This window comes from Diabrotica undecimpunctata, chromosome 5 (genome assembly GCF_040954645.1).
Source record: "Diabrotica undecimpunctata isolate CICGRU chromosome 5, icDiaUnde3, whole genome shotgun sequence".
NCBI lineage: Eukaryota > Metazoa > Arthropoda > Insecta > Coleoptera > Chrysomelidae > Diabrotica > Diabrotica undecimpunctata.
In genome coordinates this window covers 83,894,659-83,919,474 of record NC_092807.1, presented here as the reverse complement: position 1 = coordinate 83,919,474, position 24,816 = coordinate 83,894,659, and the positions used below count along the sequence as shown (strand labels likewise).

Here is a 24,816-nt window from a genome sequence, read left to right as displayed (position 1 = left end):
ACATAAAAGAGATGTGCCTACTAATATATATAAATTCTTCACTCTTAAAAATCTTATCTCATTTGTTGTTTTGATTACATTATTTTTTGTTTGTATTGAAAATTCTCGTCCATTGTTATACCAAGATATTTATAATACCATACCTGTTCGGTCATATTCCATTTTAAAATAAAACTATTTTAAAAATAAATCATCAAAAGTCTCAACTTCTCATTTGTTCTTTTAGAGACGGATACAAACCATTCATGTGATATGATCTCAGTGTTTATGTCTTTATACAGGTCTAGAAAAACTTACAGATGATGATACCCAACGTTTGATCACAGACATTGCACTTAAAGAAGAAGAAAAAAAACTTACATGGTGGTTTAATTAAACAATTTTAAAAGTTAAAATATGTATCTTATTCGGTACAGCTGCTTTATTAAAGTTTGATACTCCATGCTTTTTAAGCTTTGATAGCATATTACCAACTTATGAATACACAAGTTTCAGTTTTTAGTTTGTTAAAACAACAAATTCAGTCTGAAGGGGTTAAATATAAATCTACATACTTTTTTTTTATCTGTTCATCAGTAATATTATTAATTTTTGTTTGTTCTACGTACTTTAATATATTACCATTTGTTTATCGTTTATTTATTATTTCAGTAAATCATCGATTACCTTACAACTTTTTTATTTTCTCGTGTAGCGTTATATTTTTTAATGATTTAGTCTTAGTTTATTTCTGATGGCTAAAATTAGTTAACTAAGAAATGATCGAAGTATTTTTATTTAACATTTAAAAAAAGTTATTTACACATATAAAAATTCTTAATATTATTTCAAAAAGATACTTCCAAATGTTTTTTGTCAAAAAAAGCAGTCTTAATAGTTTAGATATTTAGATAAGATAAATAACTAGACCTTACCAACATAATAATTAAAGGCAGCTTCCTCCTCTAATGCATTATGTTCTTCTCTGTCTTCGGGATGCTCATAATGCTCTTCAGTATGAAGAATTGCCTGAAGTAGTTCTAGACCATCTAGCATTGAATTTTTGTCACTATCGTGTACTTGAAAATAATAGAATTCTACTTCCTCGTCTGACATTTTGGAAAAATCTGGTGCGGGAATTACTTCCTCCAGATGTTCCTACAAAAATTGGAAAGAAAATTGAAAATTGAGAATTTATAATTTAGTAATTAATATTAAATATATTATGAACCAGCAGGAAGAAAAGAAAGTATAGATCTGGGAAAGAAAAGTGCTCAGAAAAATTTTCGGATGAATAAATGCATCAGAGAATATTTTGAAAAGACGAACGAATAAAGAAATAATGAGAATGTATGAAAAATCATCAATTACGGCAAAAATACAAACTCAAAGAGCTAGATGGCTTGGTAACATTATACGAATGCCAGAGAATCGAAATGTTAAAAACAATACTAAAGGAGGGAGAAATGGGGTAAAAAAGAAGAGAACGTCCAAAGAGAAAATGGTTGAAAGCAGTAAAGCAAGACTTGTCAGAAATAGGCGTGAGAAATTGGAGAGAGAAAACAAGGGACCGATAAAAATGGAGGGAAATAACCAAGTTTTTAGAACCCAGGGGCCTACAAAGCCTGTAGCGCTGTTATATATATATATATATATATATATATATGATAGTCAATATACAAACCATAAGCAATATTTACAAAAACAGAGAGAAAGTCGCTCGATGTCTAGCAACCAACTAAAATATAGTATAGCAATCTCAAAAAGCAATACGTTTGTCCAATACAGTTTTAATGCGTCATTTATAATTACATATAAGTCAATACTACAATGTGTAATAACAATTTTAGAAACTACGCTGCCAATTCTTGTCTGTACACAAAGCATGGGGGTTCAAATTAAGAATTGCGCCTTAGATGTTGCAGCAATATTCTGCAATCCGTTCAAGTCAAAATTAATTTACGATGTACCTGCTACCGTATTTTATATATAGAAATATAAAAAAACTCATCTATTCGAGTATACACTTTTTGTTCTTTTATGTGTATTTTAACTTATTTTAAAAATTGTCAGTCTAATTGTGAAAGTGTAAAACAAATATTTGTCTTGTTTCTTTTTTGTTGTTCCAAACCGACAGAACCTGGCATACTTCTTTTGCCGATTGGTGATTAGACGACACCAGTCTCCTCCATTCTGTTATGTCGTTATTCTATTCTTTTTTCTATTTCGTGTCCATTCATTTATACACTGTACGTTACATTTTCTTCTAATGTCTTCACTTCTCTTTCGATCTCTCAGCGTATTTTCTGTAATTATTTTCAGTACTCTCATCTCTGCAGTTTTCAGTAGCCTTTGCGTTGTGGCTGTGTCGGATCTTGTTTCTGAGGCATATGTCATTATTGGTCTTACACTGGCTTTATAAATTCTTGACTCCATGATCAAATTGAAGAGCATGAGGCTCAATGGGGCTCCCCTTGTCTTATTCCGCTGCCTATTTCTATAGGTTCTGTAAGTTGTCCATCTATTTTGACTTCCATTTTGTTGTTTGATATATATATATATATATATATATATATATATATATATATATATATATATATATATATATATATTTATATATATAATATATATAATATATATATATATATATATATATATATATATATATAATATATATAATATATATATATATATATATATATATATATATATATATATATAATATATTATATATTTATATATAGAAAAGGTTAATGCGAGTGAATAATAAAAGTAAAATGTCATGGCATGTCTGGCAAAATAGGCATGTCTATGGAAGGCAACCGTATATACGTATTTCTGACTATTGGTCGTCTTCAGTACGGTGCAGCCATGCACAACAAAATAATTCATTTTTAAAATATGTCTTCTATTGGAAGCTTAAGGTAACAACCAGCCTGGGAACATATGATTGCTTTTAGTCCAGAATTTACAGCATACTGGAGTCAATACAATTGTCTGGTATTGAAAAATGATTTGATATGATATGATTTTGTTTTTAGAAAATTTTAAAATGAGTATGGCACAAAATCTAAGCTACCACTGATTGTTTTTAAAATAAAGTATCAGAAATATTGCGTCAACTACATGACGATGCATCAGGTAGACCACTTTGGCATTTCAAAGACAAAAGGTTTTATTGGGTTAACTGTAAATAAAATGTAAAAATGCGGTATCAAAAAGGCGAATTATGTATAGCTTGTAGGGGTCCAGTTAGTAAAAATATGGCACACATAAAATAGTACAATGTTGAAAGTCCTCGAAAGTCCTCGAAGTCTATCGAGAGTGTTTTCATTATAATTGTAAGATGAGACTCCCAGAAACTTCTACACTAGGAACACTATTCTGGTGGTAATAATATAAATAATATTAAAATATTAAATTATTATTTTTATTATTATTTAAAATAATATTCTACAAAATGTAATATTCTACAAAATGGACGGAGGATATAATGCAGTGCTAAATCAAGAAGCTTCTCTGGTTGCATTATATACTAGTTATATACTTCTTCAGCCGCGTTTTGTTCTTTAGAAATCCATTTAGACCAAGGGGAAAGCTTTTAATAAAAGTAATTTTATCTTGACCTGTAGCATTTAGGAACCCTTTCAGGACTGAATAAATTCCGCATATATTTAAAACTTTTCAGATAAAAAAATATGATCAATAATCTTATAATGGTGCCCAAAGTGATCTAGTTTTTTAAATATCCTTAAATCGTTTGGTAGGATATGCGACAACTGTGTCCCATCTTGGGACGAATGTGTCCCATTACTAATTTTAAAGGTAATTTTATTAAAAACAATATAAAATCACATGACTAAAATTAACAATGATGTGGAAAACACGTCTTATATAGTTGCCAATCACAGGCGATACAAATTGTTTTGGTTCTTGTCTCTTTCTTACTGAGAAAACATCTATGTCATCTCCACCTGGAAGAAATTTGATTTGGAAAATGGTTTCCGACAGTCATCATGCTCTTTTGGCGTATGGACATTCTTTCAGAATGACCCCTCATGTGTCACTCCACTTTATCTTTGGATCTGCCATGTTCTATAAGCTGCTCTGAAAAGGAAATAAAAAATTCGATTTGGAATATCATCTTTTGGTTAGACTTCGTATATGGTTATTTCCACATTACGAAACCAGACTAGTCGTCATCTGGATCTGACTTCTTCTCTTCTTCTTCAGAATCTATCCTTTCGAGATCTCTGTTAAAATCTTCCGTTTGCGAAGAATGTTCTTGTTGAATGAACACATATTTCTAGAAAATTTAAGGTTATCAAATTGTTGGTTGCATAACATAACGAAATGTTTAGTAATAAGGTTATATTTGATTAATGTGAGAACTAGAACTTTTTTAAAGTTTTGGGATATATAGGTCCCCATAGATCCCAAAGGGTTAAATAATATTTTATATTTTTTCTCGAAATCCATATATTTCAATTGTCTAAGCGATATGTTCTTGTTTTCTGTTTCTCATAACTAGTTTAGATTATTCTCACACTCCCATTCCTTGTTCCTGTTTTCCCCATTTGCTACTGCTTTGTTCTTGTATATAAAGTTAATTCATTATCCCTCACATACGGTATCACAGTAATTATAGTTATGGATAAATGGATAAATACCCATAGTACTCCTGTCACTCGGGCTATTCACCTCCCAATTTTGTCGGACTAAACCGATTCACTTAAAATTTAGTGAGTTGATGGGAAAGTGTTTAAATATCAAAAGTTATATAATGATGTGTGCTTTCGCCCAGTGGGCTGACTTTTTTTAGATAGTCAATACTGTTTGAGCTATTTATGGTTGAAAACAGCGAATTTTCATTAAAGAAGTCACCGTTTTAACGGTTTTTCATGAGTAACTCAAAAAATATGCCTTTGATCGAAAAAGTATTAAAAGTTTAAATATTTTAAACCATAATATGTACGTAAAAAAGACCTTTTTTTAATAAATATTCTCGTGTTCTATAAACTTTTGTAGCGTAAAAAACAATGAATATATCTCCGATTAAAATGTATATCTAGGTGTGAACGTCCCCTGTTTCGATTGCTTCAAAGCTTAATTTTTTAAAAATAAAGGCTAATTTGCCTTTCTAATAAAACTAAATTTGTAGCCTTTAAAACTTTCTTTCAAATTGGTATGTATACATATATTAAAGCTTAAATACTGACTTAATGGCAATCAACCAATGATATTTTTGGAGAGTGTAAATACTATAAGTATTTTGGAGCTCTTTCATATCCAAAGTACGCATAATAATTTTGTAGATGAATATATTGTTACGATAAATTATGTTTTCATATTAAACCTGTAAACATCTTATTATTCTAACAAAAATGTTCTCGTAGATTCTCTGAAAGCTGTCTGATGCCCCGTTTTCTTCGAGAAAGGTCAACACCGCTGCTAGCCACGATGAGACCGGTCTTCCTCCAATATAATCGAGCCAATTCAGGTCAACATCTGTCTGTTCGAAGGGAATCGCCGGAATTCTAGTCTAACGGTTGTTTAGCATAAATATAGAGGCCTTTTATTAAAGAAACAGTTAGTTTTGAACATCGCGTCGAGTTTTTAAAATGGAGATCATCTGAAGAATTTAGAAAACGTTTTTAATAGACTTAAAGCTGCCCAATTGATGTTAAATCCCAAGAAGTGTCAGCTATTTCAAGCTAAAGTCAATTATCTGGGTCATCTAGTCAGTAAAGAAGGAGTGGCCGTGGATAAGGGAAAAATCGATTCCATTAAGGAATGGCCAGAACCAACGGAAAAACATCAAGTGATACTTTTCTTCAACTTTGTACTTACTACTGGAGGTTTATTAAGAAGTTTGCAGATATCGCTAAGCCATTAACGCGACTTACAGAGGAAGCAAGAGATTACCGCTGGGATACAGATTGCCAAAATGCCTTTGAGACATTTAAAAAGCATTTAATCACAGCACCAATTTTGGGGTATCCACTGCCAGAAGGAGAGTTTATTTTAGATACAGATGCAAGTAACGTAAGAATTGGAGGAGTGCTATCTTAGATTCAAGGAGGACAGGAACGAGTCCTTTGATATTTCAGTAAAGTTCTTTCAAAACCTGAGCAGAATTATTGCGTCACCAGAAGAGAACTTCTAGCAGTAGTGAAATCAGTAGAGCACTTTTATCAATACCTCTACGAAAGGAAGTTTTTAATCCGAACCGACCATGCCCCCCTAAAGTGGTTGATGCAGTTTAAGAATCCAGAGGGTCAGATAGCCAGATGGATCGAACGACTCCTAGAATACGATTTCAAGATTGAGCACCGGGCCGGAGTTAGCCACAGAAACGCTGATTCTCTTTCCAAAAGGCCATCCCAGCAGAGTGTTCCCACTGCAACAAAACGGAATCCAAGGAAGCAGCAGTGCTAAGAACAACGATGGTCAACGACGATTGGACGCCTACTAAGATAAGGAAAGAACAAGAGAGAGATCCAGTTATACAAAAAATTCGAAAATGGAAAGAGGAAAACCGTCGACCACCTTGGAAAGAAATATCAAACCTATGCTCAGTAGTTAAGACGTATTGGAACCAGTGGGACTCATTTATCATGGAAGATAGCTTGCTTAAACGAGTACTGGAAAATAATGACGGTTCAGAGAAGAGAAGACAGTTGGTGATCCCAAAGAGCAGAATAGCCGAAGTACTTCGTCAGTTACACGACAGTCCTTCAGGAAGGCATTTCGGTGTAAAGAAAACCATTCAGCGAATTCGGGAACGGTTTTATTGGATGAACAGTTCCGACGACGTAAAGAACTAGTGTAACAAATGTACTATTTGTGCTACGAGTAACGGGCCTCACCGAAAAAAGAGAGCTCCTATGAGACAATATAATGTTGGAAATCCGTTTGAAAGAATAGCTTTGGACATCGCTGGGCCATTTCCAAAAAGTGAAAATGGAGGCAAGTACATGTTGGTAGTAATGGATTACTTTACTAAGTGGGTCGAGATTTACGAGATTTACGAGATTTAAGAATATATCAGCCGATTTGGAGTGCCTTTGGAGATCCATAGTGACCAAGGAAGGAACTTCGAAAGCGATCTATTCCAAGGAATATGTGATAGACTAGGAATGAAGAAAACCAGAACTACAGTGTATCATCCGTAATCGGATGATATGGTAGAAAGGATGAATAGGACAGTTGGCAAGTATTTGACAAAGATGATGTCCGATCATCAGCGAGACTGGGACCAATATCTTCCGTTGTTCACAATTGCCTACAGATCTGCTGTTAACGAATCAACAGGCCAGACACCAGCCAGAGTCCTATTTGGACGCGAGACGCGATTACCTTGTGATCTAGAGTTTAGGTATCGATCTGGAGAAGATATAGCAGCTGAAGATTATGTGATCTAATTTTGAAAAAGAATGGACAATGTACACGAGTTGGTCCGTTCCCATCTTCAGATCGCAAGCGACCGAATGAAGAAACGGTACAATACGCAAGCCGAAAAGGGATGCTTTAAGAATAACGACAAAGTCTGGCTCCATAATCACAAAAAGCGAAAAGGTTGTTCTTCCAAGTTGCAGCAGTGGAGAAGATCAACAATGTCATCTACCGAATAAGCAAGATTCCGAGGCAAAAGCCGATGATAGTACACCATAACTGGCTGGCGTCTTTCGAAGGTGACCACGACGTAGATGAAGAAGTGGAAGTAAACCAAGTCCAAGATATGTCTGACCTCACGTTTGAGGAATTCATGGGGCCCTATGGAGGTACCGGTAAAGCAAGACATGGTGTTACCACTGAAGAAAAGCAAGATTTACTCGCGCTTCCCGACGACTACTCGCTGGCCCTTACCATTCCGGGCAGTATCAAAGACGCACCATGGTTAGCATCCGTCTTTCCAAAGAAGTTCGGCCGAGTTGCAGAACTTCAATGCCAAGTACCAGCTCCCGGCAAAGCCTTGAAATTCCAAGATGCATCACGTTACCTTTTCTACCTGGTAACAAAAGACACTGCCCATGACCAACCTACATACCGAGATGTATGGGAAGCCTTACTTCAATTGAGAGAGCACGTACTAGAGTCCGACGTGCAAAAGTTAGTCATGCCAAAGTTAGAGTGCCGTCAATTAGATTTGAGGGTTATCCGAAGTATGGTCGAGGAGATCTTTAAAAACACCGAAGTCCAGGTGTTAGTCTGTTGCAATCCGCATAGTTACTGGTGCGGAGAGAAATCCATCCCTTGTCATTTGTATACAACTGGAAGTTGTAAAAGTATATAATTATAAATTATATAATTATAAGTGTGAAATTAATTAGTTATATTGTACAAATAAAGACTTTAAATAAACTTGTAAGTGTTATAGGTGTAGAAACTTTGATAATAAATAAAGACAATAAATTAGAATAATAAAAATACTACAAGATTGACAGAAACCACGACTTTTTTATTTATAAAAATATGCAATTGGCACCGGACCTCTCTCTCTCTCTCTCTCTCTCTCTCTCTCTCTCTCTCTCGTGCGCGTCCGCTGCCACTTCATCCTCCCATCTTTTCCGTGGCCTTCCTTTTGGTCTTGCGCCCTGCATTTTACTATATAGGGCTCTTTTCTGCAATCTTTCTGTCTCCATTCTTACTACATGACCAGCCCAGCGAAGACTCTGAAGTTTAACGAATTCTGAGATCGGTATCTCTTTGAACAGTTGGTAAAGTTCATGGTTGTACCCGGATCTCCATATTCCGTTTTCGTTAATAGGTCCAAATATCTTTCTTAGGACTTTTCTTTCGAAGACTTCCAGTTTTCTTTTTGTCTCTTCTGTCATCACCCATATCTCGCATGCATAACATAACATTTTGTAGACCCTGATTTTCGATCTCCAGTGTGTGTTTTTGGAGCGGAACACATTATCGAGTGAAAAATAAGCTTTGTTTCCCTTTACTATTCTTCTTTGGATTTCTGGTTCTTCTGTTCCATCCGTGTTTAATACAACTTCTAAATATGTGAAACTTTCTACCGTTTCAATATCGTCCTCTAATTCAACTGTGCGTCTGTTTTCCCTCGCTCTTGCCTGTGTTAACTGTTTTGTCTTTTGAATATTTATTTTTAGTCCGGTCTTTTTTGCCTTTGTTTTTAATTGTGAATATATTTCTGCCGCCTCTTCTGTTCTGCGAGACATGATGCTGATATCATCGGCATAGGCGACAATCTGTATTGATTTATTTGTTAGGAGATTACCTCTTCCTATATTCAGCTGTCTTACCACACATTTTCCAAGGTCAGGTTGAATAGTGTCGGTGCCAGCCCGTCTCCTTGCTTTAATCCTTGAACTATTGTAAAGTTTTCAGTGAGCTCATTTTGGACTCTGATAGTTGCTATTGACGAATCCATTGTTGTTTTTACCAGTCGGATGTATTTTTGGGGGATATTAAAGCTCTGCAATATTTGATATAACTTGTTCCTATTAATTGAGTCGTAGATTTGTTTGAAATCTATAAATATGTTGTGGACGTCAATGTCGTATTCCCACGATTTGTTTAAAATTTGTTTCACTGTAAATAGTTGGTCAGTTGTAGATCTTCCTTGTCGGAAACCGGTTTGATATTCCCCGACAATATTTTCAGTTAGTTGTTGGAGTCGTTGGTTTAGTATGTAAGTAAAAATTTTGTACACCATGCACAAGAGGGTTATGCCGGAATAATTTTCGCATTTCAGTTTATTCCCTTTTTTATAGATTGTGCATATAATCGCGGTTTTCCAATCATTAGGGATCTTTTAATCATTCCAAATCTTGTTCATGAGCATATGCATTTGTCCTACTAGTTGATCGCCACCTAATTTATATAGCTCAGGGGGGACGTTGTCAATACCTGGAGCCTTATTGTTCTTTTGTGCTCGTATTGCCTGTTTTAACTTTTCCATCGTTGGCGGTTCTATATTTTCGGTGTCTCCCTCATTGTGATGCATGTCCATATGCTCTTAATTTTCTTGTGTCCCTAAAAGAGTTTGGAAATAAGTTTTCTAGACTGATTTTATTTCTTTTGGATCACTGGTTATTTGCCCTTCTTGATTTCTGCATAGATTTGGTTGGGGTTTGTATCCTTTTCTTAAATTACGTAGATATCTGTACGCCTGTCTTATTACATTGTTGATTTGAAGATTTTCTTCCATATATTTTCTGTATATTGCCGTTTTTGTATTTTCTTTTCTCTGTTCGGCATATTTTATTGGCCCTTCGTCTTGCATCTTGGTAACTTGACCTTCTTTCTCTGGTTCTTCTTTCCATATATTTTTTGTGTTCTTTATTTATTTTCTGTATGGTCTGTCAGTGTTTGTGTTATTTCTCTCTTATAGGTATGTTTGACATCTTGTTGTTTCAATTTTTGTATATCTAGCTGTTGTGTTATTGCTCCTGTCTTTCCCTCCTCTTTCTCTGAATTCTGCATCTGTATTTTATCTGTACTAGGATATGGTCAGATCCGCAGCATGCTCCTCTTCGGCTCTTCAGATCTTATATGCTTGTTGCGGCCCGTTTGTCTATCAAGACACGATCAATTAGGTTAGCGGTTGTTCCTTCAGGCATAATCCATGTCGCTTTGTGTATGTAGGGTGTGGGAAAAAAGTCGAACTTATGATCATGTTTTTTCTACTGGCAATGTTGATAAGTAATTCTCCATTTTCATTGGTATTTTGATGGAGTGAATGTTTACCAATGGTTCCTAAGAAAAGTTCTTCTTTGCCTATTTGAGCATTCATATCTCCTAGTACGATCTTGATGTCGTTTCTTGGTGAGCTGTCGTATACTTCTTCTAGCAGTTCGTAGAAATCTTCTTTTCTACGAACACCGAATCTACGAAGAAAAGAAGGCTCCGGAACCTCTCTATTTAAAAAAAACTGTTTTAACGTTATAGTTGTCTTTAGGGGTGATTTTTAGGGGAAGAGTTTAAACTAAAGAAATATGGTTTCATAAGCGAGGAATGAATTTCTAGTTATCTAAATGGAAAATTACAAAATATTTTAAACCCTAAATAGGCTCTTTAAGTACTTTTTTCATAAAAGGGTGCTTTCTAGGCTTTAAAAACTTGAAGCTAATAAAACATCATTCCACAAGCAATGAATGAATTGTTATTCAAATCAAATCAAACTCTTTATTTTCTTTCTGACAAACATAGTTTGTATACAATTAGTCATTAATATACATTGCTAAAAACTAAACACTAAACTAGACTAAACAAGACATGAAATGAATTTAAAAGCTAAATGAATATTGATTTGAATTTATAAAGTTAAGCATTTTACATCGTAAACAAATATTTTTTTACGTTATCTACGTTATGAGCGATGGTTTCTAAGGGTTTAAAATTGGTATTGAAGTACAAATTGTCATTGAATATGTTTATTTTACCTAATTCAATCAGATTTTATTGCATAAAACGCTTAAATAAGTGTTTTTCTATTTTTTCAACTTAGTGGTAGTTTTAACCCCTTAACAAAAAAGCGCACCTCACCCGTATATATCTTTTGCGAAAGGAGAATAAGACAAGCTTAAATCCAAATTTTCAGCTAAATCCATGCAGTCTGACAGAAGGTAAGGTAATATTTTCCGCCAAGTTACTGGACTATAGTTATATTTAAACGTTTGTTCACTAAATTTTAAGTGTAAATTTATTGAAAACTAACGTCAGACTTGTGCTTATTCCATAAATTGTGTTTTTAAGATAATTTATCAAAAGTTTATTTAAATATATGTCATGTTTATATTTATCTTTAAGTTTTTCTGCAAAAACATGAACTTGAAAAACATTGCTGATAATATTTCTGATATGACGATCTTGAACTATTTATTAGATGCGTTGTATATGTAATAAAGTTAAAATGACCTTAGATTTAAGAAGAATTGTTTACTCAATCTAGTAGAATAAAAATAAAATGTGTAATTAATGCTAAAGAATTTTGTTATTTTTTTTAAAGCATTTTAATTCTGCATTTGTTTATAAACTTTATATTTTAGTACCGTAGTTTTTCGACTTTTGGTTTTGATACTTCTTCAGTTTTTTAATTTAAACGCATTTTCCTTTGTATAATATCCTTTCGCATACAGGCATCTGTATCTTTATTTTCTAACATTCTTGTTTCTTTAGATATTATATTCCTATATATTTTTAATTCGGATCCATTAAATTTCCTCTCGCCATTTAAGTCTAGTTTTTGAATGATATATAAATATTTTCAGAAGATGTCGTTAAAAAAATTTTGTTCTTCGACTTCCATAAGGAAAAAAAATTTCGAGCAAAATAAAAAGTTACTTGCAATACGACGGTCAGTCGACAGACATCAAAAAATTATGGACTTACCAAAAAGGTAGAGAAATTAGATATTACAAAAAACAAAAGCAGAAGCTTATAAGAATGTATGCGTTAAAGGAAATTCACGAACGTGAGGTCAAATAAAAGTAAACAAAAATCGAAAGGTAAAAATTATATAATAATAGAAAACAGGTTTAGTAAAGTTCTTCGTTATTATAAAGTTGTCAAAACGGAAGAAAAATTAGATATGGCCAAAAAAGCAAAAGCATATATACAGTGGGGAGCAAAAGTATGGAATTAATTCATTTCTTCGAGAATGGGCAATTTTGAAGACAAATCTCGAAATAGATCAACTATTATTTTTTGGCATATATGTCATACTAGTGACGTTATCGATATCCATATGGGCGTGATGACGTAAATAATGATTTTTTTTAATCAGAATAGGGGTAGTGTGTTAGCTCATTTGAAAAGGTATTCACTTCTATATTCAGTAATATTATATACATTAACATAGTTATTTATACAGGGTAATCAAAAAAATAATGTTTGAATTAAAAATATTGATACAACAAGAAGTATGTATATTATTTTTTTAACTTCATATACATTTTACTGCTGTCAGAAAAGAGAAAAAAAAATGTTTATTTGGCAAATAAATAGTTCTTTTCGCCTAAATTAAATGTTAAAACTGCCACCCGCCTGTCTCTTGAATATTGTGAATCATTTCTTGAGTTATATTACGAATTTCTAATCTAATTTTATTTTTTAAATCTTATTAATTTTGTGGTCGATCGGCGATCCAGATCATCCTCATTGAATTCTTAAGATGTATTGAATTAAATGGGAAGTTCCTAATTTCGTTTATTATTAAAACACTTAAAAAAGTTTAAAAGTAAATATTTAGTACTGATATTCTTTCTACTAGTATAAAAAGACAAAAATAAATTGTTATATTAGCCAATTAAATAATGAGAACTAACAAGAACTATAGCAAAAGTCTAATTTTCTAGTTTTTAAAATTCGAGTTGGTTTGGTTGAGTTCTTTGCATTTACTTATAACGACTAGTGTATTGCATGAAATAAATAATAATAGCCCCATGAACAGAAACAGAAAGAATTGAAGCATTAATTTAATTAGATATAGGAAAAAACCGGGACACAACAAGAAGTGCATAACTTATGTTATATAAAATATTCAAATACACCTTCACACCTGTCTGTATGAATTGTTAGTAAAATTGAGAAGAAATTTAGAAAAACTGGAGACGTGAAATATGTTGCAAATGCTGGTTGTGTACCAATAAACGATAATATATATCTCCCTCTCTCTCCAATGGCGCTACATCCCAAATCGAGCCTTGGCCTCCTCCAAACTCTGCTTCCAACCTTGCCGGTCCCGTGCAGACCTTCTTCAGGTTCTCACGTCCAGCAATAGGTCTGGCAAGTAATATATACATTGCTACATTATTAAGTGTAGCAGAGAATCCTCAAATTAATTCAAAGTAAATTGCAGCTGATATAAACATTTTTAAAAGGTTTGTATTACGTGTACTAAAAAAACGAAATATCATCTGTAGAGAATGTCCAGGACCTCAATAAGGGTGATCCAGATCGCCAAAGGCAGTTTTGCGAAATAATGCAAGATTTATTTAATCATATTCTATGCTTCATTCGCGAAACCCTTGTTGCTGATAAAGCAACCTTAAGTTTAAAGGGAACAGTAACCTGATAACGTACCAGTATGTGATATACGAGTATATACCAAAAAATCATAACTGAAGTATAAAAATCGACCTGTTTCGGTATTTGTCTCCAAAATCGCCCATTCTTGAAAAATGAATATATTCCATAATTTTGCACCTCACTATACAAGAATTTATGCAATGAACTTAACGCCAAAGAAAATACAATAAAGATATACAAAATAACCAAACATAGAGTAAAGAAAACAAAACATTTTAACCAAATTATGCAGATAGTTGAGATAAAATAATAATCAATAATAGTGTACGAAAAGAAAGTTGAAATGGATTATTCTGACTATAGGCCTGAAGGCTACAATTCTGTCAATAATGAAAAGATGTCACACAAGTAGTTGTGTAGTTTTTATAAAATATTTTTTTTTGCACGAGGCAATGTTTCACTCAAAGCGTACTGCTAACTGACCCAATTGTTATTATTATAGAAAATTCTGTGTGAAAAAAAAACAGTATTGTGTCTTATTTTGTTGACGAATTTATTACAGGCAAAGGACATGCATTTTTAACGATTATGTTTACCCTTCAGTTTTCTCCTGATAATAACAATCCAGATGAAATAGATAGGAATGTTAAGATCTTAAATATTACTTACTCTTACTCAAATATTAAAACAATTAAATACATTGCAATAGATATATATATGTATATATATATATATATATATATATATATATATATATATATATATATATATATATATATACATATATTGGAATATGGAATTTCTTGGAAATAGGAGCTATATTTTTATCCAAACCGTTTCAGTACCTGAATATGCTGTGTATCGTGCAGAAGCTGCTCGTCCTCTGTAAGTTTTTCATTAGTGCTTCCTGTTGGCGTATAATGAACATGTCTTTTTATTATCTTTTCTCCTCTAGGATGATGTGGGCCTCTTGATTCAACAAAGACTGCTGCCAGTAAAATCAAGTTAAATAATCTTGAAATCATGTCCATCGCCTGTAACAAGTTTTTTAGATAACCTATAGTTGCTCTAATCATCAAAAATGTGAGTTTATAAAACCTGTATATAATATATATAATGTATGTATATAATATATGTATATATATATACATATATATTTATAATATATATATATATATATTATATACATATATATTTATAATATATATATATATATATATATATATATATATATATATATATGTGTGTGTGTGTGTCTACTAGGGCGGATCGATAATCGCAAAATGAAAAAAAAAGTAGTAGAGTAATAATCATAACATTTAAAAAAAAAACTAACAAATTCAATTGGAATACCCACCAACAGTTACCTTTAGTAACGGTTATAAGGAAGTCTTATTACGACTTTTGGATAAAATTACATCCTCTGTCCTCTACAGGCTTTTGAAAAGCGAAATGTTTAGTCTATGTTTAGTCTAGTCCCATCTGCGGGGTTGCTGCAACTTCCAGTAAATCCTCACGACGAGAAAGCTAGAAACTGATAGAAATAGATCATGAATTGCCTTCCACTTCGCATGCCAATATCAATACAGAAATGCAGTGTACACAAAATTATTTCAAACTTCCTACCTTGGCCAAAGTCCGTGACCGCTATGGACTATCGGACAGATCTGCAGCAGCTATGGCAATGGTAGTGCTACACGACCTTGGAATTGTTGAATGTTTTGTGGAAGTACTAAACCGAAAACCTGGAAAGTTGAATCATTCTTGATGGCTCACGTTGGCGAATCGCATTCTTTATGTAAGGACTAAAAATCCAACATTAGAATTAAAGAAACTGACCAAATTTATGACTTCAGGTTAAATGCAACTTATCATGTGTAAATGGTACAAATCATAATAACAAACAATAAAACGTTGTCAAAACCTAGAGCAAAATTTGAAAAGTGTTGTAGACCCTGTTATTCAAAGAATTGCCCATTTTGTACATACATCCTTTGTTAGGAAAATCTTCTGCTATGTATGCTGCATGACACTCGCCAGTATATAAGAGAGCTTGCACTTCGTCGCATTCTCAATGCAAAAACTAAGGCCAATACTGATCTATCCAATATCCGACGTTTTATTATTCTACAAATGAATTTTGACGCAGATGGCTATATTGATCTGACAGATTGGCAAAACAATAAAATAACTTGCCTTCATTGCTTCAATGTTTGCCTGACAAAATCATCGACATCGCATCTCAAAAAAAAAGGCTACAAACAATAAATTATCAAAATTAAGATGGAGGGTAGGGAGTGGGTAGAGGAATAAAAATTACATATTTTAAAGATATTTTAAATGGATATCATTTTTATAATAATAACATGTACTTATTACTTAACTGTTCAATTAAAATCATAAGTTCGTATTTTCCCCGGTAGACGGCAGAAGATGAACACGTTTTGAAAAATCGTAAATAAAGATTAGATTTGTAATACCAATTGGCAAACATTTGCGCACTATTCCAAAACAATTTTCGAACTTCGATTTTTCGAACCACCCTCATATATATATATATATATATATATATATATATATATATATATATATATATATATATATATATATATATATATATATATATATATATATATATATATATATATATATATATATATATATATATATATATATATATATATATTCAGCGATTCTACAGTATTCACTGCCTTCCCTCGCTCAACCGTTTCCATCTCTCTCTGTTGTCCCATTCTCCATGGTTTAGGCCTCTCTTACTCATGGCGTCGTCTACTTCGTTCCTCCAGGATTTTCGGGGTCGCCTTTTTTCCTCCTTCCTATGGGGCTCCATTCGGTTATTCTCTTTATCCATCTGCTGTCGCTAGTTCTTCTGACATGTCCATACCACTTTAGTCTTTTTTGTTCTATATATGTTAGTATGTCTGTTTCTATTGATGTTATTTGCTTTATTTTGTCATTACTTCTCCTATTTATTTTTGTTACTCTGCAGCATCTTCGCAGGCATTTCATCTCTGTTGCTACTATCTTACTGCTGTTTTTCTTGTTTGTGATCCAATTTTCAGCCCCATATGTCATAATACTTCGCACTAATGTTCTATAAATCTGTGTTCTTGTCGTCATATTTAGGTGTCTATCCCACCATACTGCGTTAAGTTGTCAGATTGCTGTTCTTGTTTGTGCTAATCTTTGTGTAATTTCTTCCTCTGTTGTTGCCTTTTTCGTGATTATAAATCCCAAGTATTTGAATTTATCCTTTCCTTTGATTGTTACGTTGTCATCAATCTGTAGATCTTCTATGTTTTCTTCACTTGCAGAGAGCTACTCTGTTTTCGCGAGGTTAATATCTAGGCCAGCCTTGGTATATTCTTTTTGTAGTTTCTTCATCATGTAGCTGAGGTCATCTTGGTCTTGTGCAATCACTACTTTCTCTAAGTATATTTTGAATAGGGTTGTTGAGCCCTTTTGTTGTGGTGAAGTTCCCTATGATTCTTTTTCCCATTTTAATAGACGTTTTATTTTCTTTATACAGAGCTTTTGTAGCTTCTATGAGTTCCGTCTGTATTTCTAATTTGTACATTGCCTCCCATAGTTCTAACCTTGGTACAGAGTCATACGCCTTTCTCAGGTCCACAAATGCCAAATGTATATCTCTTTTTTTCTTTCTTTTTTTCCAACAGTTGTTCCAGTGTGTATATGTGGTCTATGCATGATCTTTCTGCCGTGAAGCCTGCCTGATCATCCCCGATTTTACCTTTTATCGCTTGCTCTATCTTTTCTCGCAGTATCTTCCCATATAAGCCCATATATTGATGGCATTACGCTTATTCCTTTGTAGTTTTCGCATCGTTTTCTATCTCCTTTCTTAAATACAGATGTCATATATGCCTCCTTCTATTCCTTTGGGAGCTGTTCTCCATTTATGGCTTTCTGAAATATCCATTGTATCATTCGGTGTAATTTTTTTGATCCGTATTTTATAAGCTCAGGTGAGATGCTTCCAGGTCCCGGTGCTTTCTTATTTTTTATTGCTTTTGTGGCCGTTCTCATTTCCCTATCTGTTATTTCTATTTCTTGTTAAGGGGATCTGCTTCGTCTTCGCCTGTTTTCTTTTCCAATGAATTGTGGTCTTTGTTCTGTTAACAGTTTCTTGTAATTTTCCTTCCATTCTTTGTCCTGTATATTTTCCAATTTAATTTTTTCTTTTGAGTTTTGTTTCAATCTTCCCATTATTTTCCATGACTCCGAAGTTCTTGTACTTCTGATGTATGTTTCAATATTTAAGCAGGTTTTTTCCCATTCTTCATTCTTTTGTTATGTTATTTGTTTTTTCACTTCTCTATCTTTTTCTCTATATTCTTTATAAACTTCATCGTTGTTTTTATTCAATTATTCAATTGATCGTTGTTCAATTATTCTTTTTGTTGGTTCATTTATTTCATAATAGTGCTGTTTATTTGTTATACAGGGTGTTTCAAAAAAAGGTAACCCCGTCTCTAGGGTAGCTAAAAAACTGAAAAATAATTGGGGTTTGCTTGTCAAAAATGGTCAATATAACTTTTTTAAGAGTATAATTATTAATCAAAATTTCAAGTAAACTTAAACATCATTCAATTTTATACGAAAAAGGTACTCTTGGTAAAACTCGATACTGTGTACCGTTTTCGGAATATTTTGATTTGAAAATTATGAAGTAATAATTGATGCTGGTATAAAATAGTTAGTAATTAAACAAAACTCACAAGAAGAAAATTAAATTAATGACTAAGAACATAAAATAAAATTCAATTACAGTAAGTGTTCAAAATGCCCTCCGTTTTCGCGAATATACAAGTCTATTTTTTTTCTAAAGATTCCATTAATCTTCTAAACGGTACGGGATCAGCTATGATGTCAATAAATTGACGTTGAATTCTTTCTTTCAGTTCTTGGCTTGAATTTACCTCTGTAGCATAGACTTTTTCCTTAATATACGACCAAACTGCGTAGTCCAAAGGGTTAAAATCGCATGACCGAGGAGGCCAATGAATCGGAGCTTCTGCAGCTCTACCAATCCATCGATTCGGAAAATGATTAATTAACCAATTACGATACCTTCTACCAAAGTGTGGTGGAGCTCCATCGTGCATAAAAAATAAAGATCTTCGCTCGTTTAGCGTTAAATCTTCTAATATCTCGAATAAGGAGTTGTTTAAAAAATCAAGATACATATTACCATTTTAATTTCCAGGTAGAATATGATAACCTATTAATTTGTTACCTAAAGTTGCTGCCCAAACATTAACTTTAAATGAGTGTTGGTAATGTGATACCCTTTTGACTCGTGGATTCTCATCACACCAGTAGTGTGCATTATGGGAGTTAAACATACCTTGTCGCGTAAAGGTGGCCTGTCCGTAAAAAGAATGCATTTTAAAAAATTTGGATTGTGGGCTGTCCTTTCTTGCAATGTTTCACAAAAATCCACTCTAACCGGTAGATCATCTGGCAAGAGCTCTTGGACTTGTCTGTAATGATAAGGATGTAATTGCTGTTCTTTCAGGTACTTGAAGAAGAAGTATTTGTTTGTCTTTCTATATTCCTTACGCTAACTGTTGGATCTTGATCAAGTAAATTTAAAATATTATTTTCTTTATTAATTGTTCTTGTTGTTCTTGGTCTACCAGAATTTATTTTATTTGGTCTCACATTTCCAGTTTCTCGACAACGTCGTTCAACGGCTCTAAATGTTTTTTTACTTGGTTTCTTCTAGGAAACTTTTCTACATAACGTGTCACAGCTGCACTAGAACATCCTAAACATTCGCCTAAGGTTAATAACATGTCAGTGTATTCAACATTTGAGTACATTTTGATTTCATTTTACAAATAACAAGGTTTCAAAACTCTAATTATTGTTGATTTATCGTCATAATATCGTCAATAGATGTCAGATTTCCATGGCACACTTGGAGAAAATAGAGGTATACCTATTAGAACTTTATCATTACTACCAGCATCAATTATTACTCCATAATTTTCAAATCAAAATATTCCGAAAACGGTACATAGTATCGAGTTCTACCAAGAGTACCTTTTTCGTGTAAAATTTAATGATGTGTAAGTTTACTTGAAATTTTGATTAATAATTATACTCTTAAAAAAGTTATATTGACTAATACTAATATAAAAACAAATTCATGGGATGTATCAGCTTCCAAAACATATTCGTATAAAATTTCATTACAATGTTGGCAGTAGTTTCGGAAAAATCGTAAAAAATGCGTAAAATTTTTTTTTCTTTGACGCCCTGTATCTTGAAAACGGATGGCGTTAAAACAATTTTTTTATGAGCAAACCCCAATTATTTTTTAGTTTTTCACCTACCCTAGAGACGGGGTTACCTTTTTTTGAAACACCCTGTATGTTCTTTTTCTCCAAGGGCTTCGAATGCTGCTTGTTTTATACTGGCCTTTATATGCTCGTATATTTCTTCGATGTTGCCGTATCTAAATTCTATTAATTTTTGGTCTGGACGTTGTTGGTATAGTTCTCTTATTGATTGTTCTTGGATTGCAACAATACAATATGGACAGTTCCATATTGTATTGTTTTTCTCTTATAGTATTCAACGGTTCTTATTTGCTCCTCGGCTCCTCTTCTGACTCGCACATCTTTGATTTTTATTCTGGTATCTTGTTTGATTATTATGTAGTCTATTATCGATTTCAGCTTTCGTGTTTCTTGCGTCCATGTATATTTCTGAATATTTTTATGTCTGAGGAATCCGTTGGGGATTTTTAGGTTGTTTAGTTCGCATAATTCAATCAGACGTTCTCCGTTATCGTTTTGTTCATTTTGCACTCAAATTGTTATTGTTCGTTTGCACTCAAATTGTTATTGACTTAATAATAGTGATAATTTTAGTAATTTCTTCTTTTAATATTCATAACCAGATCCTACTACATCATGCCGAGGAATTTTTGATCAAATCGTATTTCCATATTCTTATAGATTTTCTAAAAAATCATGGAATGTTAAAACGTGATACATTGTGATACGTGAAATGTGATATGTACTCTTGGGATAAAAAAGAACTCTATCAAATTTATCAATATGTGTACATAGATTCTTTTTCTATTTAGGTATAAGGAATAACCCTATTAAATATGAAGTCAACAGGTCCACTACTTTGCTTCTTCTGGCATTTATTTCTCTTGAATTATATACTGTTCTATTTCATGATTCCTTTCTTTAATACTTAATCACACTATGTGAATTATTTACTAAAATTATTAGTAATTTAAATCATATATAGAATACAGTGAAATCGAGATTTTTTTTGCAAAACCGTATGCAGAAACTGAATAAAAATTAGAGGGTGTAATATGTTTTTTAATGATATAATGAAATATCATGTTCCAATAATCAATAACCAGAAACAAATATTTTTTTAAATTTCATATCAGTAAAAAAGAACGCAGAATTGGTTTTATGACCTAGTCTTACCAAGACTTACATCGAAAATATGCATTTAGTTTCCAGCAGCAAATTTTGCAATATATCTGAAAACAGTAAATAACTCCGAAACAGTTAAAGACAATACATTGAAAGATGGGACATTATATAAAAGATATGTCAAGAATATTCTGAGGAATCTAAAAATTGAATAATATACAGTTACATTTCAAGAGACTTCAACAAAAAAAATATAATAAAGATGCAAGGCTGATAAACAACAATGCTATAAAAATATATGTAAAAAAGTTGAGAGCCATGTTCAAAACATTCAGCCAAGAGATCTATTTAGCTAAAAATAGTAGGAAAACTTTGCTACAAAGAGAAATATCCCAGAGGCAAACTGATCTTCTGAACATAAGACAAACAGAAAAATCTAAGGAATTCAATATCTTACTATACGTTTTATAGATTGTCGCAAAGCGTTCGACAGGGTCAAATGGCAAAAATTATGGCAGATACTAAAAGAAGTAGGCGTACCCCAACACTTAATTTCGCTTATAACTGAACTATACTGAACTCAAATGAATTCCATCCAGAACAGGGGCTCAAAAAAGGATGTATACTGTCTCCGCAATGATTTAATATATACGGCGAGCATATTATTAGAAGAATTACAAGATTATATATTACAAGAAGAGTTAATTAATCTTATGCGAGTGGTTGAAAACACAAGTCAGATTTTTGGTATGCAGTTAACATATCAAAGACAAAGATCATGATAGTGGATAGACTACTTAATAATAATCCACACATAACCACAATTGACCCGTTTTGAGGTTGTGAGCTCAAACTTATATCTGAGAATATTGATCACAAATAACTTGAGAAAGAAATAAAAAATAGATGGGATCTACCAAAGGTCGCCGTAGGAAAGATGACCAAAATATGGAAGGACTCTCAAATTTTACGAATACTACAAAAAAGTTGATCAACTGTTTAATATTCCCAATATAAACATACGGATGTGAATGTTGGACCCCACGACAAAAGGAATAAAGAAAGGTAGATGCCACTGAAATGTTCTGTTGAAGAAGAATGTTACGAATTCCGTGGACGGCCACAGGACAAATAATTCAATTTTAAATGAGCTAAAAGTCAGCAAATCCAGCAAGGTCCATCGCCAACAATTAAAATACTGTGTACATGTTATGAGAGCAGATACAGAAAACATGGAAAGACCTATTATCCAAGAAAAGGTAGAAGGCCAAAGATCACGGGGAAGATCCACAACAAGATGGATTTATCAAATTACAGAAATATGCAAAAGACCTATGTACGAGTTAAAAGAAATGACCAGAGCCAGAGATCTTTGGAGACAGACAATAAACGACATCAATAAATTAATAAATAGAATTAAATCTACAGGCAAAGACATTTTTAATATATTTATTTCAAACACACAATCACAAATTACATTAATTAAATTAATGAGTGTTATTATTTTAAGAAAAAAAAATGGGATATTACTTTGTGAGGCAGAGCAAAATTTTATTTATAAGAAGTTGTTTAAAAAAATTTATATCCCCATAACCACATAACTCCCTCCAGGGGTCAGGATTAAAAAGAAAGGTGCAAAAAGATGCAAATTTTTATTGCAAAAAATGCGCAACTAAAAATACCAATCGGCTTCCTGTCTGAGCGTTTTATTGAACAGGCGAACATTTTTGCAAACAAAAAATACAAATACACAGCTTTCTATGTAATTTTAAGCTATTCAAAATAATTATAGAAACAAGGAACCTTCTTTTTAAATTCTTTAAGGCAGTTCATAGAGTTAGAGATAACGCTATCTAGTAAATGTAATAGAAGCACTACAGTACTTTATTAGAAAAACACTAATCAATTTTTTTTTTATTTCTACTAAATTTCAACTCCCAAAAACTTCACTCCCAATTCGGGCAAAAATAGTGTAAGTTACAGTTGTTCGAAACAGTTCAGCAGAGCCCTGTATAGATATCATCTGCAGAAAGGAAAAAATTTAACGTAGCATGGTGTATCATGGTAAAGAACATATTTAAAGTTACAGCCATTATTGGCATATTTACTCAAAAACAAAATTAATGGTTTAACTTTATATATTCGTATTTATCATATTATTATTGACTATAAAATAATTTTACTTTTAACACTAATTTTTTAACACACACACACACACACACACACATATATATATATATATATATATATATATATATATATATATATATATATATATATATATATATATATAAGAATAAGAAAAAAGAAGTACTTGTGACTCGTTTGGAAAAAATATATAACTGTTTTGGATGGGTTGGAGTCAATAAAAGGGCTATTGGTTAACTATTTTTTTATATCTCGCTTTCTGATTTTTTATAGCTTTCAATTGTGTTTACAATTATTATCAAGAGCTGCTAAAAATTAGTTTAGTAAATAAAAATTGCTGCTAATACATCTTAAAAATAATTAATATAAACATGTCCTAATCTAATAAATGCTTAAATGCTTCTCTGAAATTTTTTTTTATTTAGTATAATTTTGAAAACATTTTTTTAATACATTTTTTTGTTTTTGTAGATATTTTGTCTTTTTTAGCAGCTCTTGATAATAATTGTAAACACAATTGAAAGCTCGAGATATAAAAAAAATAGTTAACCAATAGCCCTTTTATTGACTCCAACCCATCCAAAACAGTTATATATATATATATATATATATATATATATATATATATATATATATATATATATATATATTGGAGTTAAAATGTTAAAATTAATAAATAGAATTAAATCTACAGCAAAGACATATATTTATTTTAAACACGCAAAGTGTTTAAAATTAATTAAAAAAAAAAAAGAAAAATGTGATATTACTTCGTGAGGTAGAGCAAAATTCCATTAATAAGAAATTGTTTAAAACAATTTACATCCCTCATAAATTATAGGAAATAATCTAAACAAAATTAATAACAGAAGAAAATATCTTTTACATGACAATGTCTAATTGTACTCAAAATATGTTATATTAAAATAACTTACATTATTAATTCCAAAGATATATTACATCTAGGGCCTTTAGCAATATTTACTCCTTCACATGTCAACTCGAGAGCACCTATTTCATCGATCTTGCCAGCAAGAGCAAAGTGCGCAGGGTTGCAGGGGCAGTTTCAAAATAATTAAAGATAGGGTCTGTTCGCTAAATTCTTCATGCGACATGCAAAAATTTAAATGTAATGGTATCTAGGTTAGTCGGTTCGTGTTATAAACGTTTGATGACTAGAAATCTTTTGTTTAAATTTTAATCAAGTTTTATTATTAAAAAAAATTAATGA

The 24,816-nt window shown here is 32.2% G+C and overlaps 1 protein-coding gene across 4 annotated transcripts in view; it reads right to left on the bottom strand.

Annotated features, from left to right (window-relative positions):
• Positions 1–24,603, bottom strand: part of LOC140441428 (multiple coagulation factor deficiency protein 2 homolog) — a 30,242-nt gene extending 5,639 nt beyond the window's left edge. The window contains exons 1-5 of one of the 4 annotated variants that reach the window (XM_072532152.1): positions 24,521–24,603; positions 15,610–15,788; positions 15,341–15,517; positions 14,829–15,017; positions 915–1,137 (exon numbers count right to left, since the gene is read on the bottom strand). In XM_072532152.1, coding sequence (XP_072388253.1) covers positions 915–1,137; positions 14,829–15,014 — 409 coding nt within the window. In that variant the 5' untranslated portion in view covers positions 15,015–15,017; positions 15,341–15,517; positions 15,610–15,788; positions 24,521–24,603. The remainder of the gene's footprint in view (positions 1–914; positions 1,138–14,828; positions 15,018–15,340; positions 15,518–15,609; positions 15,789–24,520) is intronic. The other 3 variants (XM_072532153.1, XM_072532154.1, XM_072532156.1) reach the window with 3 other exon arrangements.
• Between the last annotated feature and the right edge of the window lie 213 nt (positions 24,604–24,816).